Source organism: Lagopus muta, chromosome 5 (assembly GCF_023343835.1).
Source record: "Lagopus muta isolate bLagMut1 chromosome 5, bLagMut1 primary, whole genome shotgun sequence".
NCBI lineage: Eukaryota > Metazoa > Chordata > Aves > Galliformes > Phasianidae > Lagopus > Lagopus muta.
In genome coordinates this window covers 39,628,619-39,653,868 of record NC_064437.1, presented here as the reverse complement: position 1 = coordinate 39,653,868, position 25,250 = coordinate 39,628,619, and the positions used below count along the sequence as shown (strand labels likewise).

The 25,250-nt window shown below is 41.4% G+C and overlaps 1 protein-coding gene and 1 long non-coding RNA gene across 2 annotated transcripts in view; one reads left to right on the top strand and one right to left on the bottom strand.

Moving 5' to 3' along the window:
• Positions 1–17,839, bottom strand: part of REEP3 (receptor accessory protein 3) — a 37,312-nt gene extending 19,473 nt beyond the window's left edge. Inside the window, exons 1-2 of the mRNA XM_048945050.1 lie at positions 17,742–17,839; positions 2,209–2,281 (exon numbers count right to left, since the gene is read on the bottom strand). Coding sequence (XP_048801007.1) covers positions 2,209–2,281; positions 17,742–17,773 — 105 coding nt within the window. The 5' untranslated portion in view covers positions 17,774–17,839. The remainder of the gene's footprint in view (positions 1–2,208; positions 2,282–17,741) is intronic.
• Positions 17,840–17,948: 109 nt separating this feature from the next.
• Positions 17,949–23,353, top strand: LOC125693671 (uncharacterized). The gene is made up of 3 exons (XR_007377206.1): positions 17,949–18,202; positions 19,774–19,860; positions 22,333–23,353. It is a non-coding gene; the product is annotated as an uncharacterized LOC125693671 (long non-coding RNA).
• The last annotated feature ends 1,897 nt before the right edge of the window (positions 23,354–25,250 follow it).

Genomic DNA, 25,250 nt, shown 5'->3' with positions numbered 1-25,250 from the left:
TAAGCTCATTTTTGTTGGCTTCAGCTGAAGCACACACAGCCTTTCAAGTCAGAATTTTGAAGCCAAGTTGAGAAGTCTGGCTGTTCAGACTTCTAAACTATATTTCAGATGATTATTACAGGCACTTTGGTGCAATACACTGAAAAAACTCCTTAAAGATCTTCAATCATTCCATTAAACCAGGGTAATTAAAAGAACAAATAATTCTCCTCAAAGGAAAAGATCTTAATTTCTAGAACCTAAAGTCCACGCATGCCTTACATTATCAAAAACAGAAGCAATAACCCGTCACTTCTTCAGAAATTATCTGTGCACATTTTGCAGCATCCTGGCCTACGCAGTATGTCAAGATACCATTAAAGAAAACAACAAAACAAAACCAAAAACCTGGCAGAAGCAGTGGCTATGTCCAAAATGTCACTGGTATGAAGCTCCTGAAATCCTGTAAACAGAAACAGATGGTCCTGAGCCACACATAGCCCTGGTAAGGAAGCTGGGCTTGGGCCATAACATGACTGGCAGCAGAGCTGGCCATGTGGAACGCTGCGATAACCTACACTCTCTCTGAAGAAAATGATCCAGGTGGGAAGATGAAACATGGATCATTCCCAAGATCTATCAGGACATTTATCCCAACTTGCAATGCTGTGGTAACTCACTGAGGAATCACTGTCATTCCCTAGCTGTGAAAAAGTCTTAGAGCTGTGCTGAAAAATTAAAGAAGGCTTAGAAACAATGTGATGTTTCTTATTCATCTCAGTCTGGGGAACATTGTGGATGCACCTGCAGATGCAGAGACTGGTCAAAGACCACAGCTGATTGAAAAACCAAATTGAATAAAATTTGAAACAATTGGAAACATTACAATTCGAGGCTCTACTAAAGGTCTGGTGTGACAGGCATCTCAAAAAAGAAAAGTCTCTGCTATTTGGGCAATTGAGTGAGAATCTTAGTGTCATATTTTTTTTTTTTTTTTTTTTTAGAATACTTACTTACATACTTAATCACTTCTTAAGATTATTTCTTGCATTAGAATTGGCAACTGCCATCCTCTATTAACACTATAGATGCCTTTTGAGAGAGCAAGGAGGAAAACTGGATTTATGTTCTTTGCATCATGTACTTCCTAACAGGTAAAGAAAGAACAGTACAGAGGAAGTTCCCTTACTTTTGACAATTTTTCCTCCTAGAAGCTCACCTGTGGCAGGCATTAGCTCTATATGCACAAATAAGGTGTGGTTTCCGTGTATAAGCTGATTAGAAGTATGAACACAAGGTCCACTTTGAAGCCTTGATGATGCAACCAAGCTAAATGCAAGACATACAAGAGGAGGAACAACAGCTACTACATTCTGATGCTGCAGCAAAGTACAGAGCAGCACCATTAAACACCCAGACAGCAGCATTAAGTCACAGCTACAACTGCCAAATTAAAATGCCAACAGCACTGACTATCCTAAGTCAAGGAGCCAAGTCGAAGTGCAATAAGTGAGTTGCCAAAATCAAGTTTGGCTGTCTCTTAAAATAGGCAAGTAATTCAGAGACCAAAGCTTCTCACAACTGCATGTCATTTTTACAATAATTATCACTGTTCACTTTGAAACATAAACAGATGGATTCTGAACCGCATAAATGTCTCTCCCCATAGAATCATAGTTTGGGTTATGTTGGCTTGCTTTGCTCTTCTTCACCATCTTAATCAGATCTTCTCCCTCCCTGGTTACGTTTGTCCTCATCTTTGAAGAGCTATCCCTTTTCTCGGGTTGAATATCCTCTTGATCTCCATGCAACAGTTAAACCACTACTACTACTACTGACATGGTCACCAAGAAGTAAATCTGTCACAGCTTACCCACAGGTGTGGGCAGAATTCAGAAACTTCCTTCCCTCCTCTCTGTCCAGAATTGCATTATTTCAGGTACTTAACTGAAATACAGCTAACATAAATCTTATATTTTAAAATCCTCCTGTTCTTTAGGCAGCACAGTATGTTGGATACATTCCAATATGAAAAGTTTCAGAATCTAAGCTTTATCGTTCAAAACAAAAAACATAGCACTGCCACTACATTCACACAGGTTTTGTATCTACTGCCAATATGATCAAACCAAACTTCCATATAATTTATTGCACTACATAATGAAAATGTCTGTTTTATCTCAGCAGAGGCATCTAATTAATTAAACAATTAAAAGCAGCGTGACTTACATATTCCTTCACATTTTTTGTCTTCACAGCTTTGTACGAGTAATATGCAGGATACAGCATCCCGAACACCAGCCTATCAGAAAATAAGAAGAGTTTTCAGAGTTAGTTGTACCATACATAGGAAAGCAGTAACAATACATCATCAGAGCAATCCAACTAACTTATTAACATTCTCTGGTTTGAAACAAAAAAAAAAAAAAAAAAAAAAAAAAAAAAAAAAAAAAACCAAAAACAGTGTTACAGTTTGCTTGAAGGGAGTCCTGCAATATTTAAGAATAAAAAAGCACTTGTAACAAAATGAGTTCTGCTATTTGAGTTTGTTTTGCTAGAACTTTTCAAAACCAACATGTGGACATACAGACAAGTGGGAATTAATTCAGTTTTGCTTAGACAGCTAGTTTCTACTAAAGTTCCTCAGAGCGCAGAGCAGAGTGAAAGGGTGCTATCCAACTATGGTGAGAGCAGGATCAGAAGAAAAGATCTGCTGTAACAGAAGTTTGTTATTACACAGTGGTTTTACTAAAAATATTGCCCACAAACTGGAGGAACTGTTCTTTATGATAAATTGAACAGCAGGAGTTGCCATCTCCTTGAAAGAGCTCTGCACTCTCTTTCACCCACTTATCACACTGTGCAAAGCCAGGCACCTGCCCACCCTTACTACCAACTGCCTAAAGCAGCTACAGCAAAGTCTGCAACACCACTGCAACACTGCTTACCAATTGCTGAGGATGGTTATGTGTGGGAGAAATTCACCCTTCCAGGGATACCCAGCCAGCTCCTAAGCAAGCTCAGAACTTAAACTTCTTAAAGCCGTGCAAAGAAAGACGCGCATCACATAGTATCTTAAAGGGCCCGTCTGAGTGATGTACATCTTACATTCAAATGGTCAATATCTACCAAAGTAAATAATCAACTAATATGAACTAATATGTAAATTATAAACTATTAAAAATATTGTAGCTTTAAATAACTGGTAATACTAGGAGTACAAAACAGAAAGTAGCAGTTCGTGATTGTTTGTTTGTTAGTTTTTTAAATGGAAAAAGCCCCGAAGCCTTTACCTTCTTCAGCACACTAACAGCAAAGACTGCCACAGCTTTCCCAATATACAGGGCATGTGGTTGGGAGTTTGATGCACTTGATTTTGGGTCAAAACACCCTAAATGCTTTTTTTTTTTTCCTTCTGACTAAGAGAAGATCCTGACAACATCGGTTCAAAAAAGCCTTGGTGTACTCCAACATGAGATATGGAAGCAGAAGGAATACTAGACCTGACACCTTTCATTTGGATCAACTCCTGCAGAGGAGAGCTCTTTCTCTCTTCTTTGTCCCTGTGGAATACTCCATTCAGCAACCCATCAGCTCCGATGGCGCTCACCTTTCCTGCTCCTTAGGGCTGAGACTAGAACCATTGAACACCACCGATAAAGGAAAGCCTCATTAATTCAATAATTGTAACTGTGACTTCATAAGCATGGAAATTTCTTCCAACAGTAAGGACACAAAAGAGGTCTGCGAACATCATAACCACTGCTAACTGTCAGGTGGCTTCATAATTACATGCCAGTGATTACTGGTCACTGAAGCACCTCACAATTGTCAAAAATAGTCCAAAGCTATTCATATGGCTGTTTGCAGACTGTACATGCAAGTTTCTTCCTGCAAAGCATACAAAAGAGAAACAGACCCCATCTTTTACTGAATAGACCTTTGGTCTGCAGTTTTCCATTTAATCTACTGTCAATTAACATTGCTGTTATTTTAAAAGCTTAGCTTTAAAATCAAACAGCAACTTTTTCCAATCGTAACATCCTCAAAAGTTTGTTAGATCATCTGATATAACGCAACTTCTTTTTGAGAGCACTGCTTTGGGAACAACTGTTCTTGAAGTAGCAGGAAGATCACAAAGCTCAGCCACAGAACACCTCCAGTGAAAAACAGAATGTCACCCAGCACAACACAGATGTGACCAAGACAGTTTGTTTTCCCCAACTAGCAGATCTTTATTCCGGCAAATCAAGCTTTGCCCTCACTCTATAAATCACAGATTAGCGCAGAGCCAAGGGTAAGGCTGCTCACTGCAGCTGACTGAAGACAGAGGCAGAGATCTGCAGAACGGCAGAAGGGAGCTGGGTACAATCCACACTACTGACAAAGCTACACTGACAGCAGAGCATTTCCTGTTCACACCAACACCCCAAACACCTCAGAGTTGTTAGCAGTACCTACTGTCACACATTATAAGCACATTCTTCCGCTGCTATTTTTACAGTAACTATACAATGCATTTGAAGGTTGCAGTGACTAGCCCAAAGCTTTTCAAACATAAAAGATTGAGTGTTATTTTTAAAACCTACTTTGTACTTCATGGCATACATTAGCACACTGCACTAATGTAGCAGACAAGAACAAAGCCAGCTTCCACAGATGGAAACAGATTTCAGCCGAACGTGATGTCATTTGCTTTATTTCTCCAGTAGATCTAGGGGTAATCCTGCTTACCAATGTGATTTCTCTGCCAATCGTACACCTAACTCTTGCTGTTTCCCAGCTGCACTCAGCAGTTAGTGCAGCACTCCTCCTTCGGTACAGCCACCTCCTCCATGGACATTCTGCTCACTCCAAGAGAGATCTTTCTTAAACATATTACGAGATGGAAATCAAAACACAAACTAGAAAAAAACCACCAATCCAAAAAGGACCAGCAAAGCCTCGAAAACCCAGAACAATGCGTTTGTGTATCAATATAACTATCAAAACACACATGACATGTATTATCACATAATCAACAGTCCTACACTTTAACTAGCATTACCACACACAACTATTAGAAACAGTAATTTCTGAAGGGAAGCAGCAGAACTCACATCTGACCAATTAATGAGATATTGGCCACAGAACACATTCAGCCAGTAAACAATACTCATGTTTTCAGGTTTGAATATAACGCAAATAACTATTTTTAGACATATTCCATATTTATACAATGCTATGGAAGTCTCTCAAGTCTCTCAGAAGTACAGCTTGCACCGACACTCCCAAAACACAAAGCCATTAAACCAACAGCATATTTACAACCTCAGTCTACTGGCATTGCCAAAGAATTGCCAGAAGCACTGGAGGGTGTCTGGAATTTTATTCTTTTGTCTCTCTGAAATGCAGAGACAAAAGCCACAAGTATTCTCTGATAGTACAAGCTGTTCAGGACACTCAGTCAATCTAAGACACTCTGGGGACAATGTCATTTGCTATGCTTGCCCTAACAAGTTTGATAACAGATGAGAGCAATTTGCCCACCCACTGACAGGTTGACAGACTTGGCATAGACTGATAGGGAGCCAAACATTCGTTAATGTGTGCATTTACATTACTACACCCTGAGCAATCACTTGACAGCATTTGTCAGGTTGTAGAACAAAGAAACAAATCTACCCTGTCTGCACAAAGTCATGGAAGTGAATATGAATACCTGACACACTTTCTTACTTTGCTGACTTCATCCAGGTTCCGTCCCAATAGCAGTCTTCCACTGTGATTTACAACAGGAGTATCTTCCATTCCCTTCACACACAAGCTTTGTAAGAGCAGGTAATACATGGAAATACCTGCTAGAGGTAATACAGATGACTTCTAGGTGTGTGTGTGTGTGTGTGTGTGTGTGTTATCAAAGCCTTAACTATACTGCAATATCTGTGCATAAACTTGTATATAGTAAGCACTACTTACAATTACTGTTTCGGGTCTTGTTTACATAGTTTAGCTTAAGCAAGATTCCTTTTGAAAGGGAAGCTTGCTAGTGGAAACTAAACAGCAGAATGAAATTTAGTCTGAAGAATGGTACTGGAGTTTTTGGCTGGCTGGTTTTGGACTTAAAAAGAAATGTATGGTCATACCCATTAACAAATATCTGTAGGGTTTGATCAGCACACACTGGAAAAGCAATAACTCACTTGCTCAAACTATGTGTTATTCATGTACTTACAAGTCTGCCCTGTAAAAAGGACTCATCTTCTCGGGGTGGGGGAAGGGGGCTGTAATGCATAAAAGATAAGCTCTGAAGTAAGTTGTACCTGTTAAACATCTGTGTGGTATACTCATGATCAACATAATGAGTGCCTGTAAGAACCCTGTTAAAGGGGAAAAAAAACCCTACAACTGAAGGGAAAGTAAGACCTTGAGTCACATCTCACTGGCACCCCCCACCCTGAGGATTACAGCCTGGCACCAAGTCCCACACTAAGCCAGCTGCTACCTTAGCTTTTTGTGTTCACACAAACAAAATCTCGGCAATACGTTTTTATCCTGAGTGTTTTTGAAAGGCACTATACTAAACGAAGATCTTCTCTCTCAACACCTGACAAAACTTAGTTGCATTTTGCTATTGGTCAACATTCAGATATGCAACATAAGCCATAATAATCTACATTTAAAGAGTATGTATCCAAGTTATTACAAAAAAACAGGCTTAGACAAAAATGGGACAGGGGAGCATAAGGATAAACTCTTGAACTTCCCACCAAGTTGAGTTCTACTTTTGTTCCCCCCCCCCACCTCTCTGTCCTCATGCAAACATACTCCTATGTATAATAATAATTGCAAGAAATCTGAAAGAAGACAAAGCATAAATATATATTAGAAAAAAACATCTCCCATAAAAGATGTTCTGTACTGGAATCTTACTCATGGCCAAGATACACCAGTAAGATCGATTGCCTATCTGCATGGGCTTGCCAGCTTTCTCTCTGAGAGAACAAGACTTAGATGCCAAGAAAGTACTACTATCTTTAATTAACCTGTTCGTTATGCAGGGAAATTTCTTTTCAAGTCCAAAATGAAGACTTGCCCTTCCATGCCATTATTAAATATAATTTTAATACACTCTTTTAAGAATTACCATAGTTGAAAGCACTAGAAATTCTCACAGTATCTTCTAGGTTGCCTGTTACTCATTCTATTTGCTACTACAAAGCTCTAGACAACAATATACAATCAGAGAAGTCTTAATCAACAGTTAATTCCATACCCACATGCACATTAGATAAGCCACCTCCTTCAGGATGAATCAGCTTTGAATTTCCAGCTCAGCCTACATACAGTTTGCAGCCTACTGGGCCTGTTCAGCCAGCCAGCAACGCACCCAGATGCAATTGCCCCAAGTCCCACTCTCAGCAACGAACATGCTGTATATTCATTGCATCAGCCTTCTCTTAAGGCCCTTTGGAGGTATGAACGCTGTACCAAACTCCCAAAACAAAGCTACACTCTTTTACCAGGTCATCATGGACCCTGCAACATGAAGAAGCTGCATCACCACAAGTATAACACAGCTCTCTCAAAATTTCTCTTTTCTAAGGGCATTACCTGTATGTAAAACCTATAAAGCAATTCACCTCTTGTCACAGGTATAAGCCTGGAGATACCATCACCGCTGAAAAGAAACCTCTCAAATCCTCCTCAAAACAGTCAAAAAAAAAAAAAAAAAAAACAGCAGTATGGAAAATTCTAACAGACTGGTATTGGAAAGCACACAGAAAATGCAATAGGAATAGGAATTGTTACATAAGTGTTAGCCATTCTCTGCATGCCTATTAGTGGATGTAACACATGCTTGACTTCTACTGTAATAAGTGTCCTGAATATCCCCGCACTGTTTCCTGTTTACATGCTAAAATCAGCCACGTATACACAACAGTCAGCAGGTGATCTCATAGCTTCCAAGCAACCAAAACAAGATTCTTCTAACATTCCCACGTGATTCATCTCTAGAATCTCCACATGATAAAGAGCCAACACTGAAGGCCTTCAACACCAAGTGGTAATCTGTAAGATCTTTCACTTAAGTCTTCATTCAAGAGCAGAATTTCATCCCTGCTGGAGAAGTACCAATTCCCAAGGCTGCTCACACTTACTCAAAATTCAGATAAACTACCTTCCTTCATATCTACCTTAATACACTCTGAAGTCTCTCCTTGCTATGACTGTCTGCCACTGGAAGTCCAGTATTCATGGCCTCTGAGCAGCCACCTGCAGCATTAGACAGGAACGTGACCGAACACCAAGAACTAACCAACAATTATCAATGGTTACATCTACTTCTCATACAGCCCTTGAGAACCTGGCATGCCTCTGGTCAAAGAGGAAGACATGTCCTTGAACCAAACCATGCTTTTCTTTTCATGATCAGCAAGGACTGATGGATGGATTGAAGGTGTCGGTTAGAAGAGACCAGTTGATCTGATTCATTTTGTTGCTTTTTTGGTTGCTTGTTTATTTTCTTCATACAAGAAAAAAGAAAAAAAAAATATCAAACACTCAAGTTTTCAACAAGTATTTTATACGTTTAGCACATGTCTCAATAAGCTTATTCCACAGAGCAGATGAACAAGAAAACAATTGAGACTGTAAATATTTTGAGGTTCAGCGAGGAAAGCTGATGCCTACGCAGATGTACAAAGAAACATGCAACATAAGATCTAATTTACAAGAGTACATTTAAAGAGTTTATATAATCATGGCAAAGTTGACAAAGAAACAAGCTAATGAGCTCACTTGCTTTTGAAACAGTTCTTTACATTTACTACCATTGGAGGATCATACTGTTTTCACCAGCAATGTGATCCTGTCAGTTTAGAATACTTCTGATGAGCTCCTAAGACACATCACTAGTTTCATGCAGATGAAGTGTTGAACAGAACTAACACAAATACCACAAATTCCAGAGTGAGGCATTCAATTTTAATCAAGAACTTTAAAATTATATATGCTTTTAACATTTAACTTCCTGACTCTGGTAATTTGAACTCAAGAACAACTACCTGGCTCTCCCATTTACCTTCTTGCTAATATTAGCTTTACTCAGTGTCTTCAAAATATTATTCAAGGCTCCTACAATTTAAATAGGCCTTAATTTATGTGTAAGAGCATTAAGTCCTTTATATTGAGGCCAGACCTTGCAAACACCTTCCATTTCAATTTAATTTGCGCGCTGAAAAATTGTTCATGAGAGTAACCTGAACCAATTCACATCAAGTCAGTAGCGACTTCTTTTCAGAGGTTTCATGCCACAGAAGTTAATGAAAAATGCAAAAACAGTCAGATGTTTGGAGAGGCAAGGCAAGTATCAGAAGAATAAAACAAATACTATCACCTCAGCACTGCCAGCTGCAAGTTTTTAAACTCATTTAATGCTCTTAAATTTCAGATCTTAGAGATCTCAAAGATCCTCACGCTGGCATAATGACCAGACAACATTCAGGTTTGCATAATGAAGATGTTCTTCTAGCCAGTACAAAGTGCTAACTGACACAGTGAGACATCGCAGCTGAACAGAGCCGCGCTAAGGCAAGGAACAAAGTTCTGCAGTTGACAGAAACAAAAGCAAATGCTGTGAAAAACACAAACACCAGGAAAACTCGGGAAGAATGAAAACAAAGCAATCAAAAAAAAACCATTATCTTTACAGCAACTCTATTGAATGTTTAAAGCAGCCTCACCCTATAACATATTTAAGATCCAAAGCAAGATAATTCACTACTTTGTGGCAGTTCTTTCTGAGGGCTGGGAGAAAGACATTTTTGGTCATCTGGAGTTGTTCTTAAAGCTTTAACTTGGGTTTCTTTACCCCAAGTTATGTTATCTTCAAGATCAAGCTGTGGAAGCCATCACAGAAATCCCGTGCAACATTACATAGTGCGTGCGTTCCAGACTCAGCTGCACCAGATGAGGAAAAATTCTTTGTACTAAAGTGTTCAAGCATCTTTTATCCATCACCTCAGGAGCATAAGGAAAAACATGACTTAACATCCAACATCAGCTACAGAAGTTCAGCAACATAGTGCCTCCAATATTACTGCCGATATTAGGGGAAAAACATTCAATGTCCTCCTGAAGTTATGTTCATTCTTGCTATCTGTGGAACCTAGAGCTTTCCTCAGCTTTGTAAACTGGCTTGAAAGTACCCATCGCACTGGAGTTTTGCCCTCCTGGCCTCTGCCTCAACATCACCTACAGCCTAGGCACAATCCCTCCAATACCACAGGATGATACATAGTTTAAAAAAAAGAAAAAAACAAACAAGAAAAAAAAAAACCCTTTGCTTTTCACCTGATGTTGGTCAGCTAGAAACTTTGGAGAATCTCACTGCGTTTAGAACTACACGTCAGCCACAGATTTCTGCTGCAGTGGAATGTCTTTTCTCAGCATTTCTGGACCACAACCAACATCAGAATTACTGGTTATAAGAAGCTAACATTTACAATAGGAGAGGTCCTGACTAAGAACTCCTTCTAGTTTTTTCAAGATAAACCGCATTTTATTTCTAAGCCACATAGAAATGAAAGACAAACCAGACCACATGTAGCCATACTGAGTCTGGTTGCTTGGCTTTAAATAGGAAGGCATGGTTCATAACTTAAAGGCTCAGAAAGCTCAAATTTAATCACTGTACATCTTATAACCTATGGAGGCTGATGCAGAACAGCCTAAAGGCCAAGCTTCTACAAAGAAAACCCTAAAAAAAAAAAAAAAAAAAAAAAAAAAAAAAAAAAAAGACTTCAGCAAAGAAAAGTGATGCAGCCTCTACAGCCACACAACACCAGCTACTGAAATACAGAAAGCCTTGTTTCTTCCTCATGTGACTATTTTTTGCTTTTGGTCATCACAAGCTATTTACAACTCAATTTTTGCCTTAAGGTTTCTGATTTCCAAACAGCTCTGCTAATGATAAAGACCCAAAAGGACATTTCTAAAGCCTCATAGAGCGTTAAAAAACAAACAAACAAACAAACAAACAAACAAACCTCCCCATTGTACATAGGAAAAGGATTCTTCCACGAAATTTGTATTTGGCAGATACCACTGAGATAACATCTGGACTTGACATTCCAAAGTACACACATTTCCTCAATTACAGCTTGTGCTTAGAAAAACTCTGAGTACAGTGCTAGACACCAAGTCAAGAACTGACAATATGCTGAATCTCTAATAAACTGCAGCCCTCTTCATAACTTAACTTCAGAAATGCCATGCTGAGAAGCAACTTCCCTCCCTTCTGAACCTCATTCTTCAGAGATTCATTCAATAAAGCACGAGAGGACAGAGAGGGTGGAAGCGGCTGCTGCCCAACCACACGTGCACGCATAGGAATACGAGGTGCTGCTGGGGCAAGTCCCAGGTCTTCAAGGCTATTATTATTATTATTGAGAAACAGCTTCCAGGGATAATTCTATATGTTGAATTGTGAAACCAATGCTGTTTAAACTGCATCTACAGTAAGCCAGTGACAGCTAAAGCAGTCGCTAAAAATGTGTTTTTATGGACATACTGTATTCTACACGAACCTTCAGCTTTTCACTGCTGAAAAATGTGAACAAGTCAGCTCCATCCATGGCTTCTAAAGCAACCTACTTGTAAATATGTTTAATTTGAGTAGCACTTAGCTTGCTTTTAAACATAAGGGAAACCATGTGCTCCAAAACAGAGCCCTAGTGTGGAAGGAAAGTTAGCAGATAAAGGGGAGTAATAAGAGCACAGTAACAATTTGTTTTTCTTAAACAATTAGAGCTTAAGGTAATGACATTACCAAAAGTAATCAAGATGTCCCTAAGCTAGAGAGCACTTTCATTATTCTCCCTTCTGTGCTTTTGATCAGTGTTCTGAGAAGGGAGTTGGGAAGAGGAAATAAAAAAACCAGACTGCAGCTGGAAGACACAAGGACAGACTGTTTTCCAGCGTTCCCTGTCCAGCAATGCAAGTCCCAACAGCTTTATTAGCAAAAGAAAGCAAAACATTATGTCAGAATTCTCACTTCAGGAAAAGTTCTGCTTTTGCAGATCCTTGCATTTTTACACTGAGTTAAAGGTTTTGAAAGAAGTTGCACCATGCTGGTTTTGAGCATCAAATACAAGTTCCAGCAGTCTTTGGGACATTGAACAATATTTTCAAGATGATAACACAGGAAAAACATTCTTGTAAGCAAACCTACATCCACATCAATGTTTGCAGAGTGCCATAGAGCACACAGGAAACTAAGTCCCACCCCATTATTTTGTCAGTGACAAACTGCACTAGGAACTATCTGAGGCTTGGGATGCAGCTAGCCGCCATGGGGAGTTACAACTGCTGTGTTAAAGCATGTCAGCACATTGGTTACCACGTTTAAAGCCACACTGATCAGCAGAAGCATGGCAGTCAACCTTTCCTACCTACATCCTTTTATAACTCACCTCATTTGTTCTGCAGTCAATTACTATAATCTAATCAGGCAAGCCATTAAAATGGGAGAGATCCACAATACAAAGATGGTATGGTTTTCTGCTTTTTGTTCTCTAACTACCTAGATGGGCTAAAGAAGGTACTTCCATTCAATAATGCATGTTTTGAAGTTTCAAAAACAGAACAAAGACGACAAATAATCCCAGGAAAAGCTGCTTTGCACATTAAAGACCAGAAGAGAGATTTTTGCATGCCGTGGTTTTAATTTTTTTTTTTTTTTTTTTTTTTTTAAAGATTTTCTTACAAAGGCTAAAAGCACTACGCCAAAGCAGGTTTCTATCAGGACATGGCTCTACATACAAAATAACCAATGACTGGTTGCAGTACAAAGTCACATCTATACTGAGCACATCTTGAGATGCTGAGATACACTCTGACAAAGCAGAAGTTGGTTTGCAGAATGTATGACAGTAGATGTTGTTCATTTAATCAGAAGTGTCCTCCTGTGCCAGAGCACGCAGTTCTTGCTATTCCTTTATCTACAGCACATAGAACACAGATGTGGATTTCAGCACGTTTTGTAACAGAGCACACGCCAAGACAATTAAGTAAGAATGTCAGACTCCATAGTACGCCCCTGGTTGTGCTCCATCTGTTTCAGAGCTTTAGTTCACCAGACCGCCCTGGGCTACGAGTGCTGACCACGCATGCTCTGCATCTGCAGAATGCCATCAACACGGGAAAGAAAAGAGCAGCTGGACTGCATAGCAAACATTGACACAAGGAGAGGCGTGTCAGGCAGGCAGTGGGCACGCTCATTTCTGACTCTGTCAGATCCAGTCATCCTGCACTGTAGGAGCTCAGAGTAAGTGTTGCAAGTCAAGCTTAGCCAGCAGACGCTTTTTACTGAACATATGGGTTACCTAACTGCAAAGCTGAACCACGGATAGAAGTATTTTAATGATTTCATTGCTCAATTATGTAAATGACTTTAAGCCTTCAATAGACAGGACAATATACTTAGCCCCTTGACGTATATATAGTTACAGATTTCCAATTACAAAACTTAAGAGCCTTTAAAAATTGGGAGGCCTTGTTTAATGAGAGCAGCTGCACCACTACTACTGTAACTAGACTCACCACAAGAAGCAATAAGCAGCAACACATAAGTGAAGGATGTGAACACAGAGCATGCTTTAACCCGCCTGGCAATATGCTGACACCTAAACCAGTGCCATTTTCTTCCTGCAACTTTTAATTCTCAGCATAGCATTTACACGGCACATAGCAACTACATGACAGAAGCAAGAGCTCGTGCACGTCACTGGAACTAAGCCAAGATGATCCTCTCTGAAGCACGCTTCAGCTGACAAAACAACCTGAATTGTGCTGTGGCCGAACAGCTTGGGGCCTCTCTGGAAAGCTGAGGATTGGGGAAGGGTGAAAGGATGGCTGCTCCCAGCAACATGCCAGTTAGATGCTTACGGAGAGCATCAAATGTCAAGGATAATTGACACATGATGACTGACTCTCTTCAGTTCTGTGGGGAGACAGCTATTCCAGCGCATCTCTCCATCTCACCCACAGTGACACCGTCTCCTCTCCCCCACAGGTGCAGCTGCAATTTATGGGTCTTTACAATGGAAGCACATTCCGGATCCGACAGCACTCAACATTCTTCAGGCTTCGGCTGGAAGCATCCAACCACAACAAGAGAAGGCTACAAAGACCTGAAGGAACTCCCCCACAAAGGGCCATTCTGACTTGAAGGTCAGGCTGCATACAGCTATTACTTCCACACACCAGCAGTATTGTTACACTCAATTCTACCTAACAAACAGTGGCTGTTTCAAGAAACATGTTTGACAGTGTTTTGATCAGCAAACAAGAACAAAAGTTTTTTTGTGCTTGTTTTCAATAAAAACCTTTATAATTCAAAAGCAGATATAATCCAGGCTCACAAAGTGTACATGCTTACATGGAAACTGTAAGGAAACAAACAGTTCTAATGCATAAAGCAGCAAAAGATGAAAGACTAGTGCTAATCCCCACCTCCAGGTCAGGTCTGATGTGTCCCAGACAGTATTTGTCCAGCTTCACTGGACAAAGCTATAGCCTAGCCCCACAGCTATGGAACACCTGCTGAAAGTTTTATTCATGCACCCTTGTTCTTTGCAAGGCTCTAAGATGGGAGTGGGGAACAGGTATAGGCAGAAAGAAAAAAAAAAAAACAGATACCTCAGAAAAATACTTTCTCCTGCAGCTCACCCTTCCAACAGCTGAGACTTTCAAACAACCTTACTGGAAGGAAAACATGCTTAAATACAGGGGTAGAGTGAGCATGCAAAGCAACACAGATGGGGCAGCTTCCATTTTTACGTGAGGAAGGGGGAAAAGTTAACAGATTACAGCAGACAGTCTGCTTTAACAGATTGCAAGAACAAAATGGCCATCTCCTTTTTAGTTAGGATGCACATCTTTGCTTGGCACAAGAGAATAGTCTGATCTCATCCATACCAGGCTGTGACTGACAAGTACTCAGTGTGTTTACTACTAAATACAGTGTCTCAGCAACTGATGTGTACACAATTGCTCAGACCCCATAAATGAGAAGAACAAGCAACCAAAGCAGATTAGTCAGATACAGGCTACAAGATAACAAGACAGCCAGACACAAATGTAAGAATTCTCACCACTAGAGACTGAGTGCTTAAAAAGATTTCTGAGACTGCAACCTTTTTCTTGGCTTTTTGGAAGTGCAAAGAAGGAAAAATGTTGCAGTAATCCTTCTTAAAACTGTTGCAATAGCCAGAGTGGAATTACTAACAACCTATAGTTACTTTAAACAGCACCCCATAAACCTTAAAATGAAAAGGCATTCTAATTATGTGCTTCAAATCTTCCGCTTCTCAACAGAAAAGAAGATACACAACTGGTACAATGTATTTCACAAGTCTGTATGCTGAGGTATTGAAAGAAAGAAAGCAAAACTATTCATTAAAGCAAAGTTTTGCCAAAGAACGCAAAGCAGTGAGTTTTAACCACTCCCTGATGATGAGTATAAAGGCCAATTCGCATGCAATTAAGAATTCTAATTCTCTACTACCTCCATTCCCTAGTTCCTTCAAGCTTTAATCAAATTATTTTTAGCTGATGAACTCCAAATTACAAGTTCTCAGACTGAATCAGAAGTTAGTTTGCTTGGGAAGTGCACGTCAGGACAAGTCCTCTGCATGAAAATTCAGAGGGCACTGCAACACACCTACAAATGCATATTTTGCTGGCTTTTTTTTTTTTTTTTTTTTTTTTTTTTTTTTTTTTTACTTTGAAAAAGAGAAGGTCAGTCAGAAGAGGAGGACTGTGTTGCAGATAGACCAACTGTTGTTCCTTCCAGTCACTCGTGAAGAAACAGATCTTCCTGAAAGAGGATAACAGAGCTTTTTGGACTTGCTATGGACAGCACAGAGTCTGTATGGCTCTCACGTACAAAATAAAGACATCAAACAAAAAACTGATATGGTAAATAGGAGAAAACCTCAGATCTTAGCACCTACATACTGGTTAAGAGTACTTTCATCTTCCTTACAGGCTTTCTTGAAAAGGTAGCATACTTCTAACCAACTGATGATGCACAAGTTAGAGAAATAGCCACTGGAATAGTCTGGAAAGATATCAGGAAGCAAAATAAATCAAGAAGAGGAAGACGGTATAACGAATACTGAGAAAAAGAGGGCAAGGAGGACAGTCTGAAGACTACTTGATTAAAAACGTCTTACATCATACCATGTCTATCTCCATGCTACCTCTCACCTTTCCTTTCTATGTGATTTTTACTTTATTAAGTTAAACAATAGTTTCCAAGCTATGCAAGTATTCTGGACGCACTGAACTTCCTACCCAGGAATCTGAGCACTGGCAAGGTTTAAGTCCCACAGCTGGGAAACAAGAACACAAGAAGGTGAAGAGGATTCATAAATAGTATCAAAGACTCCCTTTTTAGCAAAAAATAATGAGCACACGGAAGTGAGTCAGCAACAGGAGGCAGAAAACATAACTGAGTAATGCACTATCCTTTATTGCAGTAGAACTGTGCACTGGAGCAGCTATCACCTTAAATGCCTGTGATATTGGTCAGACCCACAGAGGACTTAATTCTCAAAATGCAAGCACACTGTTTAGTAGCTAATTTCAAAGGGAAGGGAAGAGGAGGAGAAACCAGCACAAGCAACTTAACAACAACCTTGTGATTCGAGATAGAGGTGCCCAGCACTGCTGATATTTCCTTTACAGCCTAAAACATGGTTAAAGGCAAAATTCTCTGGTTGGCGTTGCTATATGACCAAGCAGAAACTGAACAGCTAGTTTGACTTACAGAAAACACGTGTATGCATCTTCCCTCTACTGCCCATGGGAAGACCATGCTAACAGAAAGGCAGCAATGCCTCCCACAGCCAACATCATTCTTTTCCAGCCCTGAGACACCCGGCTCTGTTTAGCCATTCTAGTCATCTGACAGGTCTCATGGAGGGCGGCAGAACAGGAGAAGGATGAGGGACTATTGCTTGTGTAGGTTGCTGAGACCACAGCCAACAAACGTACTTTGCACAAGAAGACATCCGACAGCACATCAAGTCTCGAGCTGAAATGACACCAGGCAGCTTCAATGAGCTGCTAATCACCAACAAACTGAGGAAATCCTGTTTATCAGCCCCGCTCCAGATCACACACTCCCGCTGGCACTCGCTCAGGCACTCTCAGGACCGCTCTGCACGCAGGATCAGCTCGTTAGTCCGGCAAGAAGTCACGCGCAGCACAATCTCCACTTGAGCAACGCAGCAAATACCGGGCCGGCACAGACACAGCCGCCACACGCTGCCGACAGTTACCAACCCGCCTTCACGGCTTCATTTGCACCCATTTACGAGCGGCGCTCACCACGCACCGTGACGGCCGACCGCTCCCGGCCCCAGGGGCGGCCCGCACGCGCCGCGAGGAGCTCCGGGGCCCTCTGCGCCGCTGCTGCCAGCCGCGCGCCACTCCCTCCGCCTCACTCCGCCGAGGGCCGTGGACAGAAGCTGTGCTCCGCGTTTCTGTAGGCGGAGGGGTTCGGCGTGGCGAAGCGCGGCCGCTCCGAGCCGGCGGAAAACGCGGCGGCGCCGCGGCGGCCCCGCGCGGCTCCCGGCCGCCCCCGGCCCACCCGAGCCCGCTCCGGGGCCGATGAGGTCCTCCTCCTCCTCCCTCCAGCCGCCCCCTTCCACGGGAAGCCCCGGAATGGGACGGGACGGACGCACGCGGCGCCACCCGCTCCCAGCACTCACACGACGGCCCGCGAGATCATCCAGGACACCATCGCGGCGGCCGCGACGGCGGCACGTCCCCTCGGCGAGCCGGGCCCGAATGGCCGCGCGCCGCGCCGCCCCGCCCCTCGCGCCGCTCCCCTCCGCTCCCCTCCCGCCGCCGGAGCCCGGCGGCACCGCGCATGCGCGACGTGCCGGCTGAGCCTGAGCGCCGAAGTGTTTCGCGCGGCCCGCCCTCGACCCGAGGGCTGCGCTGACGGGCGCGGTGACGGCTTTCTGCTCGGCCTGCCGCTGCCCTGCAACCCCCTGTGGGGGGCCGGGCTGTCCCCCGAGGTCGGTGCGGTAACGCGCTGTGCTCACCCGGTGCGCCGGCATTAGTCTCTGTGAGCGCGGCCGTAAAGCGCCGCTTATTTTTAGACCGAAAATCGAAGACGCCCTTTGCTCAACAGTCGTCATGCTGATGCACGAGGAGATAGGAGCAGGTACAGTTTAATTTGATCAGGGAGGAATGTAACACGGCGCCTTTCTCCCCTTCTCATCTCTTCCCTAGGAAGCGCAGGGACCGCTCGCACGGGGCAGGTCGAGCTGCGCAGCCCTATGCGCGCTCTCCCTCGGGTTCCCTCGCTGTGCTCCGGGTCAGGGTGCGGCGCCTCAGGCAGAACCCTGTGCACACACGGGCACGGCTGTGCGTGCCATCATCTGGCTGAGCCGCATCGTGAGCCTGCCAGCCTCCACGGTTGTGTCCTCAATATCAGCGTAGAAATGCTCAGTGCCAAAGGCTGTGTAAGGGCACGTCCTTATATGGGTCACACGGACTGCTGCCTGCAGCTGATCCAAAGCTCCAGGTGACTGGGCGACAGGAGACATGTCTGCAGCTCGAAGAGCAAATGGTATCCTGGGCTCCACCAGAAGACAGGTGGCCAGCAGGGACAGGGAGGTGATTGCCCCTCTCTACTCTGCTCTTGTGAAGCCCCATCTGGAGTACTGTGTCCAGGTCTGGATCCCCCAGTACAAGAAAGACAGAGAGCTGTTGGAGAGGGTCCAGAGGAGAGTCATAGAGATGATCAGAGGACTGGAGCACCTCCCATACCACAGGCTGAGGAAGCTGGGCTTGTTCAGCTTGGAGAAAAGAAGGCTGCCTCATTGCAGCCTTTCAGTACCTAAATGTAGCCTACAAGCAGGAGCGGAATCAACTCTTTGAAAGGCTAGATAAACAGCAGGACAAGGGGAAATGGTTTTAAGTTGAGGGAGGGAAGATTTAGGTTGGATGTCAGGGAGAAGTTCTTTACAGAGAGAGTGGTGAGGAACGGGCTGCCCAGAGAGCTTGTGGATGCCCCATCCCTGGAGGTGTTCAAGGCCAGATTGGATGGGGCCCTGGGCAGCCTGGTCTGGTATTAAATGTGGAGGTTGGTGGCCCTGCATGTGTCAGGGAGGTTGGATATTCATGATCCTTGAGGTCCCTTCCAACCCTGGCGATTCTGTGATTCTGTCTAGGAATGACTGCTGTGTGCCCAGTTCTTTCCCTTGTCACCCTGGCTGTCTGAGGCAGGATACCAGGCAGGACAGTTCTTAGCCCAGACACCTTGCTGAGCTTGTGGGCTAGCAGGTCTCACCTGCCAGGGACATGTGGGTGAAGCTGGATGCTTCATGGTGCACTAGCTCTATAAATCATCTGCAGTGATAATACAGTTTTCCTACCATATAAGGAGTAGGAATGGCTTACTCTCCATACACTGTTGGCTTATTCAGATCAGAGATCCCAGGTCCCTGCAAGACACTTTCTGTTCCATGGGCACATGCCACAGTTCCTCAAGTGCTCAGACCAATGAAGTCCAAACAAAGGCATTTTCACTCCTCTGCAGCCATCAAACACAATTCACGTGGTTAAATGGCTGAAAGTGATTTATGAAAGGAAGAAGTGGAGAAATACACAGAATGTTTCAACAATTACAGTGTTTGAAAACTTTTACTATAGTTGCAGACTGTTACATTTTAAGCTTGAAATAGAAGAGCGTACAACAATGTAAAAACAAATTTTACTTTTTCTGTGCAGGTGTTGAGGTCTTGAAAATAATGATGTTGGCCACATGGGGTGTCTCCTTACCTTGACCTCTACAGAGGGGACCAGGTGCAGAAAATGGTAAAGAGGAATTTGTGGGAAAATTAGAGTACACCGCTCAATAATCTTATTTTAAAAACAGGCCTACCCTGAATATATTCTTTATTGCATTCACTGAAAGCAGAAATCTGAACCACTATATTTCCCTTGAATAAAATCCTCTCTGGTGTTAGGCTGCATAAAGCAACCTTGAACAGCAAAGGATTTGAAATATGAATTAGCTCAGAGAGCTTACATTTTAGACTCTGGTTCTGTAAACCTTTCTGCAGAGGCGGATCCTGCTGCCTGCATAACGCTCCAGTGGAGTTCTGTAGCATTCCAAACCATCTAGAGCAAACTGTGAGATGAGAGCTCTAGTTTGTATTCTATTACAGAAGTATATAGTAGATTTCTTTTCTATAAGCAATTGTGAAAAGCAGTCATCTCAGAGAACCTTTCTAGGAAGAGAGTGATATTCCTTCTTATGGTTCAAGAGAAATGTATACATCAATTCCATAGCTGTGTATTTTATTTTGTATAAGGTACATTTGAGAGAAAACCACTATTTTGTGTGAAGACATTTATTTTTCTTGTGTTTGTTGCCATGGCAATGCTGTCTCTAGTGGAAAGCTGCATTTACATTTAAAGAGGCTTTTTTTTTTTTTTTTCTTTTTAAAGATAAAGGCAGATGGATCCTAAGAGTAATTTATCTTACTAAGAAGGTTGCTTTGTTTAGAACATTTTGAGACTGAATTCAGTGCAACAAATTCGATGAATGTTGGCCCAATCCCCAGCAGACAGGCATGAGGATGCCACATGGACTTCCTTGTTTTCTAGCTTGTATGGAATGATAATCCATTCCCCTGAACTGCAGAAACACAGGGAGTGGTGCAGCAATTAAATCCATACCATGTACTTATTCAGACCTGGGATGTCTCACCCTTAGATCTATTTTTATGTAAGGAAGACTTACAGCTATCTCGTTATAGGATATTTTTAAGTCCTGCACAAAAGCCACTTAATATATCTAGAAGTCACTTTAAATAGTTTTAGCAGTATTCGCAAAATCTCTGGTGAAGATCAGCAGCCCTCCATTTTCTTCAAACTACTTTTGTGTAATACAGCGTATGCAAACAAACATTATTGTTTAACTTTCACCTCCTTTAGAAACAAATAAACATTTTTTCCTATGGTGCGGCTGTGAAAACAGGAATTGAGCAATATTTAGGAAGACACAAACTGCTTTTTGGACTATGGAGTTTATGGGGTTGGGTCCCCATGCTGTAAGGATGAACTCCCTACAGAGAGCACCGCTTCCACTGCTGCTCCCAAAACATAAGTATGTTAATTGCATTGCTGGATTTTACTGGCGTTGTTTTACATGAGCAAATTCTAAATAAGTATCAGATACAGAACAATCTGAGATTTTCAGTGGGGGCCCTAACAAACAAACAGACAAACAAACCCAACAAGCCATTGTCACAGTCATTGAATCATACCAGAGATGTTTGTTATTTTGGAGGCAGAATATGGTTCAGATGATACAACAAAATACAGAATGGATGTACAGATGATTTTCTGTTACATTACTCTAAGTTGATACTGTTTTTATAACTTTCTAACAATGAAAACATGATTGAAATTTGTGGTTTATGCTACCTTCAAATATTTAACTACTCATGTATTTTCCCATATATGAGACTAATAATAAAGGTTAGCTAACTTTCACTATCTGCTGTTCCTTTTACAGCTTTTGCTTCTATATTCATTAGTAAGATTCTTCTCCTGAAGTTTGCAGATGCACCTGCAAATACAAAACCTGAAAGTTCAAATAACAATATGCAGATGATATTCTTATATTTATGCTCTGGGAGGTTTACTAAAATCATTTTCCTGAATTTTAGGGTCCTGAGAGTTTCAACTAGTACTAAATTTTAAGCAATACAAAAGTTGGAGTTGAAAAAAAACACAACAAAACGAAACAAAACAAAAAACCCACCATCTAATTGAGGTTATGGGATGACTGAACTGAACTGCATAATAGAACGTTTTTGCAAGCAGAGAAAAAGTAGCAAGAACAGGATGAGAGATTTCCCTGCCCCCCAAGACTGCAAAAGGACGTCTAGCACCCTTAATTGACCAAAGCAGCCCTCCAGTCAATGAAAAGCCAAAGCATTTTCATCATTTCAGCACAAGCCTGCTTTGATTGCAGCACAGTAGAACATAATCTGGCAATTCAGTTAGAATATTATCTGATTAAAAGTGCAAATATTAAATTTCCTCTATGAACTTTTCTTTTACACTAATAATTTACTGTGCTGTTAAAAGACCTATTGTACAACTGTTGATTAATTGTATCAGTTTTTAAAGACTAATTGCTAAGGAGGTTGCAATGAGTTAAATAAATGAATGCCTCCAATTCCTTCAATTTCTTGTTTTCTAGCAGAAACAGAAGAGCACTCCTTAGAATCTTTTTTTTTCTTTTTTCTTTCTGTCTTTTTTTTTTTTTTTTAGGGAAATATGATCGAAGAAGGAAGGGGAAAGTTCAGAAGAGTTCCTTTGGAGATTTGTACTTCTGGCAGCTGTCATATGTCCATTTTACCTTATTGCTTCCATTTGGATTTTAAAACATGCAAGATGCAGCCCTGGAAGGGCAAGCAGAGGCAACAAGGAGGAGCTGATTTCCAAACTGCCGAGAGTATCTGAGAGACTCTTACAAATCAAGAATGCTGCTATCCCTTTCAATTCCCTACTTCAGTATTGATAAGCCATAGATAGAATGGGTTTTGATATGTATTGCATAAAGAGCTGAAAGCATTACCAGTTAGGTAAGTGTAAGCACACTCTAGAGTTATACATCAGTGCATCTGGACAGGGTAGTCCACAAGACACATTAGTATGAACTATTTTCCCTGTTTCAGTGTAGAGTGACATTAAAGATGGTAACTTGTTCAAAAGCTGCAGCTGAATGTTACAGTAAATATATGCTTCTCTCATGAAACAAAATCCATTTTAAATAATGAGATACACACTCTGGTATCTGATGATCCACCCTCTCTGTGTACTAAGACAGACCAAAGCTACATTCTTCCTGTCTAGGTAGTATCATTTCAGCTATATTCCACTGCTAGTTCTGATGCATCAAATTTAATGATTATAGCAATCTGTTGGAGATTTTTTAAAAATACACTTTCTGCATTTGATGTTTCTGATCACTACAGAAAGCTTCTGCTATTTTATAGTCTGCTGACTAAGCTCATCTGTGCACCAGCTGCATTTTATCAAGGCACAATGTTTGCCTTTTGAACTAGCTGATATATTTTACTTTAAATGAAGATGAGATATACATTCTTTGGCAACATTTAGAACCTTGTTCAGCACAATATCCATTTGCAAAAAGTCATAGCCTCCAACTAAATGGTACACCAAGCCATGGCCATCAGCCCAAAAGAGGCAGGGGGTAAAAAATCCTAGAACCAGAAAAAGACGCCAAGTTTATCTGATGGATAACCAAACCAGGATCACTCTTTGTCATTTGGACAACTGTTTGTCCTACTTGACATTGTGCAACTTCTCTAGGCTATTGTTACTAGTCATTATCCTGCTAGAAAGGTTTTTTTAGTATCAAATTTAAGCTGAGTCAATGGTGGTCAGAACTTTTTATCCAGTCTCCCCTGAGCATAGAAGGAAGATTGTTATTTTCCTTTTGCAGCAACGTTAAAACTGAAACCAGTACTGAAATGTTTGCAGCTTTCCTTGAAGGAAAAAAATAGGAATCCCAATTCCTCAGCCTTCTTATGGCACATTTTCTAGACTTCTGTAAGATTTAGTTCTTTCTTGAAGAGCAGAGCCCAAAACCACACTCATAACACCAGAATAGTCCAGTCAGTACCAGGAGATGAAGAACATACAGCAAGTCAAAAGGCTGCCAGCAAATGCACTGAGCTATTGTGAAAAAGAAAAGAAAATCCCTCTTCCAGTGCAAAACAGTGTGATTAGCTAGAAAAGTTATCCAGATGGACATAACTATGAGCCGTAGTAGCAATTCCTGTGTACAACCTAAAGCTACTCTTAAAATGGATGAGGTTTTTTTTTAATGTCTGCACTGTTTTTCCTACAACAAACCTAGCCAGAAACTACTTACCACCAAATGCATTTCAGGAAGCTGTTTTATTATGCCAACTTTTTGGTATCCCAAATTTTGTTGGAGCAATGCTTTGTGTCTTCATTCCTCGGGTTCTTTTTGCCCTTAGAACTCTCTGCATTCTCTCCCAGCATGGGGAAGGAGGTGTGTTTTGTTTTGTTTTACAAATGTTAAAACTATGAATATCCAATCATTTCACCTAATTTAAGCTCAAAACACAGAACTCCTTTATTTATATTTTGAGTCAGATCACCTTTGTTTTCCTGAAGAAGAACTACACATAGAGGATATTGATTTGAAGCCATCAGAACACTGAGATATTCTAATCAGTAAATTATTTTCCTCCCCAGAAGAAACTAACCTGTTAAATTTGAATTTGTATTTAGTTCCCAGTCATTGGCTCTTGGTATGATTTAACTGATACATTAAAGAGCTCTTTTGCATCCGTTATTATCTCTCTACAATTATACATGTACTCTTAGGTCAATTTTCAATTTTCTGACAAGGTTAATCTCTACCTTTCAGGAAACAAGTGTTTACTTTTTATATAGAAAGCACCTGAGCCCAGTCCTACAGAAAACAAACAAACAAAGGTTATATGGAAATATACTTTATGTGTTTTCTTGCTTAGTATTGCTTAAACTAGCAGATATGCATAGTAAAATATACCTTATTTTCTCGCAGGTCCAGTACTTGAAATAGAAACCATTTATTTCTACTTTACCATCCCTTGTGGCAACGAAAACAACTTTTAGTCTTTTTCTCATTATTTTAGTATGACATTACCAGCTAACATGCTTGAGCATAACAAGTTTGAGCATAATCTTGCATATTTAGAGCACAACTGCAAGCTGTTTTAGACATTAGCAGTAATTGTCAAAGGTTTGAAGCCTGTCTGGGGAGCAGGGGGAAGCTCACGCAGGAATTTCATGCACTGCTGGAAATCCCTACCAGACTGTATTATTTGCTTCAGAAAGCAGCTAGAAGATGTGCCTTGTACTAGGAACTTTGCCACCTTCTTTCTCCAAATAGTCTTTTAGTTCTGGGGAAAGTTGACTGCAGCTCCTCTGTGAAAAATGGAGCACAGACAGTGTCTCAGCCTGTCTAGACATTCTGGATGCTGAGTGTTTAATGTCCTGGTATAACATAGCTGGACTATAGCAGTGGAAAGTGATGAAGGCAGGAAAGACAACAGGCAGAAATTCTGGTTTAGCAGGCATAAATACACTGCTGCTTTAGCTGCTCCATACTGGTAGTCTGCAAGAGGCTTAGGAACAATTGCCTAGAT